The sequence below is a fragment of the Gossypium arboreum genome, chromosome 3 (assembly GCF_025698485.1).
Source record: "Gossypium arboreum isolate Shixiya-1 chromosome 3, ASM2569848v2, whole genome shotgun sequence".
Lineage (NCBI taxonomy): Eukaryota > Viridiplantae > Streptophyta > Magnoliopsida > Malvales > Malvaceae > Gossypium > Gossypium arboreum.
The window spans coordinates 1026653-1036632 of NC_069072.1; the positions used below are offsets into that span (position 1 = coordinate 1026653).

A 9980-nucleotide genomic window follows, 5' to 3' on the forward strand; every position below is an offset into this window, starting at 1 on the left:
TTCTTTGCCCCGGCAGTCCCCCAACTTTGTTCTTTTTTTAATTGATAAAACTGATTTTAAAGCTGAACAATTTAACATTAATTCCAAGATTTCATATCCCTAGGCAGGCTCGAATACTTCCACGAAATTGTCTAAAGAATGTATAAGCTGACTTAGGCAGGGGAACAGCCTAACAATCATTTTCTCATAAAATAGTTTGCCATTTCCCCATTCTCATTGATTTGAGTTTTAGGGGGTTTAGATTAATTTCAAGTTTAAAACGTTTGAGGATACTTAATGAGTAATTTTAAGTTAGAGCCAATTGGGTTAATTTAAATTTGGTAACAGATGTATTTGAAATTGTATTATATTTTACTCTCTCAATTCAAAAAATGAGTCAATTAATCTGCATACGTTAAATCAAAGAACAATATGATCCTACTTTTAAAAGCTTCATCTATTTTTACTATTAAAAACTAATCTATGTTGACGTAAAATACAAATAACACGTCACATATAACTGTCTAATTACTTCATCAATCATATCAATTTTAATAATAAAAATGAATAAAAATTTAACTTAAGAATTGAATTTATTTTTGATTTAATATACAAGAATTAATTTACTCAATTTTTTTAAATCTATAATACTTTTACTGTAGTTTTAACTTTGTCATACAAAATAAGATGGGATGGAGTTCAAATTCACCATGTCGGTTCCGACTCACCATGTCGGTTCCGACCAAAATTGACATGCCTAGTACCACTTTGGATGTAGTACAATTCAAATTTGCTAGGAAAATCCTTTTGGTGAGAATCTTTAAATTGTAGAATGAATTATAGCTATTTCTTACCATTAATTTTTGAAATTTTAAATCAATGATTCATTTCTTTTGAATGGAGTTTACATTTACAAATCACAAAATAATATATGTATAATCAAATTAGAACTAGAATTAATTCAATACAAAATACAAATAGACCGAAAATCAAAATACATCTAGATTTGTACTATAATATAAATTTGGACAAAACCCACACTGAAACTTAAAACCAAAATAGTCTTATGAATAATTCAAAGATGACATTTGAGCATGATAAGACTCATCCTAGATATTCAAGATCCCAAGGCATCGACCTTTACCGAAACTATGAATGCCTCATTAAGCTAAATCAAAAAATTATTTATCAAATATTTTGAGGTAGACCATTTTGGATTTCAAATCATTTCGAACTCGGGTTGATCATATTGAACCAAGTTTAAATTCAGATTAATCGTACGAGTTAAGGTCAAAATTGATAGAAAAAAGAAACTCATTGAAATTAGTCTGTCATATAATAAAAGTCACCAACACATCCGTTTCTTTTCCCCACTTTTAATGAAATGAAAAATAGAGACATGAATGTCAACATATTAATCCTACACTCGATCTTTCGAGTGCTAGACCAGAAAGAAAAAGGAAAACGTTCAACCGAGTCCACTGCAAAGGTTTTAACAAACTCGTCTATTTCAAGTGCCTGTTTTGTGTGTGGCTGTGTGTGTGGAGTAACATAACTCTTTACCGAGTTAAAAATTGATAAACACGTCAACCATTATAGCAATAGGAAGGTAGATTAGGATTGATACCACAATTTAAAGTCTCTGGCCCTTCTTCAGCACGTCTTCACTTGTCATCTTTTGGTTGCTCATCTTCATTCTTCTTTTCTTGCGACTGTTTGCAAGTATAAAAAATTACAACATATTAGTTTATTAATAGGGAAACATTTGATGTGTATGTAGTAGAATAGGTTTTATTGAAACAAACCTCAGATTGACCCGGCAAAGATGCTAACAAATCTTTTACATTTGGATCATTGGGGTCGACTCCTGGAAGCTGTAAAAGCCATTACCACGTCAGAATTCAGGCAACAGAAGAAAGAAACCAATTGTGAGCTTCAAAAAGGTTAATTCGACTAGACTTACTGATGAAAGGATGGATGACATAAAAGACTGATCTCCCAACACCTTGCTCACATCTGATTCTGATGATTGATCTTTTGAACTGTCCTGCATCGACATCTGAAGTGCTGCGTGCAAGAAACAAGACCATTTTGTATTTTAGTTCAAAAGTAGATCGTATTGATGGATGCATTTGGATACATTTGTATCTCTACAAGTAGGGCTTTTGGAGTCGAGCGTCTTAAACAAGAAAAAGATCCGATGCAAGTTAATATAAGGCATACAAAACTATTATCCTTGCGTGAAATCTAAAAGATTATGAAAAGCTTATGCACTGAACCTAGTATGGTTTAGTTCCTTGGTGATAATTAATTGGCGGGATTTAGCAAGATAATAAAATTGTAGACCAGCCGGAAACCAATATGGCTGCAATTGTGCACATCGTAAATGTGAAACAGAATCTATAGAAGCATTTTGTAATTCTTCAGACCATAAGTAGTTTGACAAGTATACACCTTTATATGTTAAGACAACAAACAAATAACAAAGACATACCCATGGCCAATTCCTGATCATTGGTAGCCTCAGACATCTCAGCATCACCCGCAGAAGAATCAGATCCTGGGATATTCATCGACAATGCAAGGGCATGCTTTAGCAAAGCATCATCCTCATCCTGCCACAACATCAGTTAGCCAAAACCAATTTGAAACTTAAGTTGCATTAAGCAATGCTAACGGATATTAATTGGTGGAATAGTAAAATATTTTGACTTCAAAGCAACTAATACAACCATGGGATCAGTAACTTGTTCAGTTGCATGCTGCGAATCGGACTGTGGTTGCACTTCCTCTTCTTTTTCTGGATTAGAAGATTCCTCGGCAGCCTTCTTGGCAGCAGCTTCTTGCCTTGCTCTCTCCTCTTCCATGGAAACCCTTAGGGCAAGAGCCAGCTCTGGATCTATATTTGGATCCACTCCGAAATCAAAATTAGTAACACCTACTGATGCTGCATGAGCAGCAAAGCCACCTCCTCCTTCCCCATCCCCAGTGAACACAGGTGTGCTGCCATAGAAATACAGAATTACTATTAAGCAGCAATATAACTATATGACTAGAATGTATTATTTTCCCCTCAAGAATCCAAATACTTGAAGAGAAAACAAAGAATAAGGGGGAGCAACATAAAACCTGATGAGCACATCAGAAAGTGCATTTTGACCAGGAGGAACATGAACTATATGACTACTGTCATTATTATTAACAGATGCAAGAAGAGCCTCCAACTTGTCTGGCTTTCCATCTTCATCCTCACCAAAGTCAACAATATCAAGAGCTACACTGTTCTTTTTCAGTTTCTTTCCTATCATCTCCAGGACCTTCTTTTCATACTTAATGGGACTGAAAGCATAAACATAAGGGGAAAATAGATATATTCAAATTGAAGTAAACAAGGAAATTGAAAATCAACCAAATATACCTTCCAGCAAAAACTATAATCCTTTGATGTTGAAGTTTGTTTTGGCGATGCTTAAGGGCCAGCTGAGCAATCTGAATTCCAGCTGCTAGGTTCATCTCACCCCCCATTTCAAGACCTGTGTTAAAACACAGAAAATTACATTAAGAAGAAGTGGAAGAAGGTGATGTGGATGAGGAAAGTAAGAAAGCTGAAAATTTATGACCTTGAATCCGGAAATACTTAAAGAAAACACTAAGGGACTAATCATTAATCAAGCTGCTTTTGCATAAAATGACAAACTACACTAAAAGTTAATGCAAACTCAATCAGCAAGAACAAGTCCTTAGAGCTGTAAACGAGCAAATAATTTGATGGACAGTTCATAAACAATTAAATTTCTGTTCATTTGTCAAGCTAAATAAATAAACATGAACAAGATTTTGAAGCTCATTTGTTAAACGAACCTCACAAACAAGCTCATTTATGTTTGTTTGAAACTCGTTTAATAAATCATTTAAGACTAGTTTAGATCCATTTGCAGTTTAATTATGACATAATTAATATCATTGAAATTTTAACTGTTTATGAACATGAATTATATATTCGCAAACAAGATTGTGTAAATACAATTGCAAACACACATCATTTTTAATGAATGAATGTGAATATAATTCTAAAATTCTTAACAAACCTAGCAAGAACAAGCTTAAAAATAATCAATCAAATATTAGCATAGGCACATGCATTACATTCATTCAAGCGCAGTTCATTTACAGTTCTACAGTTCTCCAGGATCATAAACAAAAACAGATTACCGTGCATGCAAGCCAAGATTTTGCCGAGATCACTAGTAGGAGTAGTCAATACACGTACACCTTTGCCCGCCATAGTCAAAATCCCAACCGTATTCTCCGGATTAGACTGCCATTAATTCAATTAAACGAAATCAATTTCCCTATCTAGCTCAATTAGATTCACAAAATAAATAATGATTAACCTAATAATAAGCTTTAAAGTTAAATCAGTAATCGACCTGGGTTTTAGCTCCACAAATAAGACTAACGGCGTCAGCTTGTGCTTGAAATCGAGAGGGTGAATAATCGCCGTTTCGCATCCATTCTGAGTTATCAATGCATATCATAGTCGCCTGATTGATTTCAAAAGAAAACCGATTCGATTAAAAAAATTTAAAAAAATAAACCCTAATTTTAGAAAGTAATAGATGAAAAAATAAAATAAAATAAAGAAATTGATGATTAAATAAAGGCATTTTAGCATTGCTTTGCTTACCTCGAGAACCATGGCTAGGCTTGGAAGAGAAGAAAACTAGTAGAATTCAAGATGTTAGTTTACCATGTGCTTGTTGATTTGCAGAGAGATTTCATTTCAAATAGCAAGCGCTTCAACTCACTTTTACCAATATGCCCCTCCAATATTTTTTAAAAACTACAGCCGTGATCAAATCGGTTAAACAATTCATCGATTCCTAAACGGTTCAATCAGTTTAATTGTCGGTCCAACAATAACTAATTGCTGATTTTTTATCTTAGTTTTCAATATTTTTACCAATTTTCAAGTAATTTGCTTAGAGCAAGGTACCTAGTCTCTTAAAATTAAAATTTTGTATTTTAGCTTCTGTAATGTTATAAGTTAATACAAAATAAAATTTTATTTTACCCTCTAAAAAGATAAAATAAATTATTTAAATCTTTTGGAAATTGTAAAACTATAAGCTTACAATGGAAAATTTGCATTTTAATTATCATAAAAATTTATAATTCAATTTTAGCTCTTCTAATAAGTTTTCTTAGCTTCGCCCCTGTCAACCAATTTCAAATTCAATCGGTATGACCGATTGGTCTAGTTAGATTGCAATTGTACTGTATCTATCATATCAATCAGGTTTTTTCATAAGTCTCGTTATTAGTAGTCTAGATAAACTAACATTGCTAGAAGAAGGGATTAAATGCATTTTTTGCAAATAGGTTATAATCACGGACAATTTTCCACTCAAAAGGTTAGTTGTTTAAAAATCAAAAGACTATAGTGATATTAAACTTCAAAAAATATTCAATTTGAGTTTTCACTAAATATTTCAATAAGATATACATCTTAAATCATCTTATTGACATATATTCTATGTCATCTAGATTTAGGGATTGTTACATTAGAACAAGAGCATAGTCAAGAGCAGGCGGTGATCTTCCCGTTCTCCCCAAATTGATAAAATTACCTTGTAACTCTTTCAAAATCTTAAAAATTATAAATTAATATAATGATAAATTTATATTTTAACTTTTTAAAATTTAGGATTCATGTTTAATCCCTAAAAACCAATTTTTTAGATTCGCCCCCTCCAATAAAATGTGCTTAACTTATATATATGTTAGACGGTCCAAAATGAGCAAAATATGAGACAAGATGCTACAACCCAAAATCTCTAGTGGTTAGCCCAACATTTCCTATGACCCAAAGATATAAAGAGTTATGTCAGGCAAGGCCTGTTAGTGCTAGTGCCATTTAAGATGAAGTTGACTCGAATTAGTAGTATTTTGCGTTGATATATTGTATTTATAAATAGTTATATTAATCCGATTTAAAAATAAATATATGTATTTATTTTTTAAAATGTGTATAATTTAATCAAAATTAAAGTTTTGTGTATATATATAATTCATAATTCGAATTTCACGTGTATAATTATATCAAATCAAATATATCAAATTATACATTAGACAAAAATTCATGTATAAATTTGATATTTATATAAAAACAAAAAAACTTTTCTCTTTTTTTCTCCAAGGGGGTATCTTTGTTGTCTTCACAAGTTGTGATGGATAGATAACAGTGCTTGTTGTTCGCTAAAACTCCACCAACCACCAGTAGTTTTTCTTGGAAAGTGGGTGGCTTTTCGTCAACTTTTTAATCGGTTTTTGTTTTAAGAGTATTTTAGAATAATAAATGATTTCACGTGTTGATTTGGCCCCTTTTGTCTTAAGTTTTATATGTTTTTTGGTTGTTTTTCTATTGTTTAATAAGTCTTCAGTTTTAGAAGTTTTCGTTTGCTCTTGTAGCACGTCTTTTAGTCTTTCTTATGCAGGTAATCTTAGTTTTACAAGTGGTTTTTAGGATAATTTTATTGTCGTTCTCTCTAGTTTGGTGAATGCTCAATTGTTTTGTCGATTTTTGCTCGCCGCTTTGGACCATCCGAGACTGATTTCCTTATCGTATTAAGTACTTGCAATCACTCCAGATACGTCGTGCTTGAGTTGTGACAAAGTCAATTGTCAACATGTCATAATATTCTATTGATACTAAGGCTAAAGCCTTTATTATGTTGATAGAGCTTGTCTTTCATCATCTACGACGAATATTTGATATTTTTTTCTCTGAATTGTATGATTTCATTCATTTAATGAATTAATAAATCTATCTTTAAAAATATATATTTATAAGAGAAAATATTAATTCTAGAAAATGTTCAAATCTGACTCTATGATGTTGAATAGCAGGTGGTTTAGTCCCTATATTTTGAAGAACCTTTTATGCCTACCAACTGTTTGTGGATTTGTCATCTTCAATAATTCTTTTCTTCACCTTTTTTTAATTGAAAGGCAGCTTTTAGTTTCAAGCTTTAGCCACAAGAAAAAATAATTGCCTCACAACATCCATATGGTGCCAAAATTTGTCATTAACTTCATATATTATATTATATTATATTATATTATATTATTGAGGTATATCACATGCATTAGAAGTTAAAATCAATTAGTTTAGTCGATTGAATCTTAACTCGATTGGTATGAGTATTGTTTTCAATACAAGAGGATATGGGTTTGAGTGTGCTAAAACGCATTAAACTCCTATTTATGAGTTGATGAGGAATTATAAGTAATTTTAAATATTAAATCAAAAATATATATAACTAGAATTTACAATAAAATTTAAAAAAACGATTAATTTAAATATCTTCCAATAATCAATAATTAAAAAATGCGATACAATGAAAACACCCTCCATTAATTATTATTGAAGACTATAAAGATTAACCCCCTATGCAGATGACAAACATATGTCACCTAGCTGGCTTAGTTAATAGTGCAATGTTTGCTACTATGTGTTGTATGATTTTGTCTTTGTGGGGAACATAGCAACTACATTCTTCAATATTCAGTCTTTCAACCTTACTTAATAGAGAGCTCTAGAAAGACAAGTTGATGACTATGAGTTGGAGTTATACTAGTAAAAGATCGACATATTACATGAACCCCACAATTTCCAAGAACAATAATTACATATTTTCACTGTTGTAGCCTCTTGTTCTTGATAGTCATCATGCAAGTAACCGACCAAATATTACTACTTTTTATTGTTGACCATTCGCTATGACTAAACTTTATATATGCTATATTCATTTTCACACGTTACTGTTAAGTCATTCCATTATATATTAATGAAACACACATACTTCTATAGTCATCCTATATACAGTAAGATATTAATCTAATTGGATACATATTTCTAAAGTTCTGTAGTCATTGAAGGCTCCAAATGACCTATCAAATTGACGACACTAGCTTACCAACATGGCTTCATAGCAACTAGGTTTGTTCTTGATATTTTTGAGGCCTTGGACAAAATAATAAAATGGAGTTTTAGGTTACTTAAAAGTTAGAGAAAATAATTTTTAAGTCCCTTAAAAGTTGGTAAAAAAATTTGAGGCCCTTAAAAACTAAAAAAATAAATTTGGGCCCATTAAAAGTTGATAAAAAAAATTGGACCCCTTACCAATTAGAAAACAATATTTTTGACCCATTTCAACATTGGGCCCAGGCGGTCACACCCCTAGACGACCCTAGGGCTGGCCTACAGGCAACCAATGGGTATGTTCTAAGCAATCAAATTCTAGGTATAAAGATCAGGGTACATCTTTCATCCCAAAGTACCTATACTTTCCATCTTCAGTCTTGGAGTAATGAAGCACAAGCTCTGAACATTGTTAAAACTTACACATATTTTACATAAATATTCAACTTATGAATCCGATCCAATTTTCACAATGAGTCATTCGAAATGTTATAGCACCACACACTCATAAGATGAATCTCATAAACATACAAAACAATAAATATTATACAAAACCGAAATTTAAAATACCATGCATCTTCAAATTTCACAATACAAAACCTTAAATTTCTGTGTAATATTTGAGAAACCTTCGAATAAGTTGTCGATTGCGATCTCTTCAATATATATTTTAAAATTGTAGTTTCAATTCATTCCGTTTTCTTTAAAAATGGTTACAAATGGATTGAATGTTAACTGAATTGATATTATTATTGTTGTAATAACATCACGGCTTCAAACACAACTAAACATGTAATATTTTTCAATTTAGGAGGGGATGGGTATTTTACAAATTGTATCTTCTTACAATAATACCAAAATAATTAAATAAATACTCAAAATTTCCTCTTCCGGTCAGCTCTTGTAGCTCAGTTGGTTAGAGCACCCGTTTAGTAAGCGGGAGGTCTTGAGTTCGACTCTCAACAAGAGCATTGTTCATATATTCTAGATAGTGGTTTTTTTTTTCTTTTTGTGGAAAATGAAATAATGGGCAATGTTAATTCTAGAAATGCTGTAACAGGTGGTTCAGTCCATATATTTTGAAGAATCTTTTGTGCCTACAACTGTTTGTGGATATGTTATCTTCATCATTTATTCTTTTATTCACGTTTTTGAATTGAAACCATATATAACTGTTGGTTTCAAGCTTTAGCCACTGACCCAATTGTTCATGCTTCTAGTGAGCCACATCACAACATCCATATGGTGCCAAAAATTGCCAGCTACTCACATATATATTTCACAGGCAGACTAAGTGACACATCTTTATCAACCCTAATTGCTAAGTTGTATCTAGTCTCTGATACAGTATGGCGTCTTTGTATTATTATGAACATCCCAAACATATATATATATATATATATATTTCACTTGCCAACTAAGTGACACATTCTTACCAATTGGTAAGAGGCTAAACCATAACTACTCTCTTATAATGAATGATATCTTCCATGATTGTGAAGGAAAATAACAAATACATCATTCAAGTCTTTGAACCCCATAATCTCTAAAAGATTGCATATCCCCATTGTCGTAGCCTCTTATTCTTGACAAATAATCGACCAAACATCACTAATTGCTAGTGGCTACAATTACGTATATATATCCCTTTGCATTTTCTATAATTTTGATAGGCAATTAATGGGCATGCATGACCAAGCAACCAAATACTAAGTATGAAATTTAAGGTGCAACTCTCGCCCCTAAAGTCTCTTCATCGGTTTTATATTTTCACTTTTTGTGAAATAAATTTAAGATGGGTTTTAGAGCAAAAGTTTCGTAATTCTCAGAATTTACATGCGTTTTACGGAAACATTCAATCTATGAACTCGATCCATTTTCTACCACTAATCATTTGGAGTGTTACAGCCCTACATACTCATTAGATGAATCTCACGAATATGTTTAAATTAAAATTCAAAATATCACGTGTCTAAATTGCAAAACATCCTTCTTATTCTTTTAAAAGTTTCATTAA

The 9980-nt window shown here is 31.8% G+C and overlaps 1 protein-coding gene and 1 non-coding gene across 2 annotated transcripts; one reads left to right on the forward strand and one right to left on the reverse strand.

Moving 5' to 3' along the window:
* Positions 1–1293: 1293 nt before the first annotated feature.
* Positions 1294–4814, reverse strand: LOC108474467 (26S proteasome non-ATPase regulatory subunit 4 homolog). The gene is made up of 10 exons (XM_017776397.2): positions 4667–4814; positions 4410–4523; positions 4192–4297; positions 3398–3512; positions 3109–3318; positions 2712–2982; positions 2474–2594; positions 1943–2046; positions 1785–1853; positions 1294–1691 (listed from the first exon to the last, which is right to left on the reverse strand). Exons 1-10 carry the CDS (start codon positions 4676–4678, stop codon positions 1644–1646), a joined length of 1170 nt encoding a protein of 389 aa, XP_017631886.1. The 5' UTR covers positions 4679–4814; the 3' UTR covers positions 1294–1643.
* A 4046-nt stretch (positions 4815–8860) lies between these two features.
* TRNAT-AGU (transfer RNA threonine (anticodon AGU)) lies at positions 8861–8934 on the forward strand. The gene has a single exon. It is a non-coding gene; the product is annotated as a tRNA-Thr (tRNA).
* The last annotated feature ends 1046 nt before the right edge of the window (positions 8935–9980 follow it).

Excerpts from the sequence above, each read along its gene's own strand:
- LOC108474467 (XM_017776397.2), bottom strand. Across the intron at positions 2,047-2,473 it reads TGATCAGGAATTGGCCATGG|CACTTCAGATGTCGATGCAG; the intron begins GTATGTCTTTGT and ends TCTTGCACGCAG. Across the intron at positions 1,692-1,784 it reads CTTTGCCGGGTCAATCTGAG|TCGCAAGAAAAGAAGAATGA; the intron begins GTTTGTTTCAAT and ends ACTTGCAAACAG.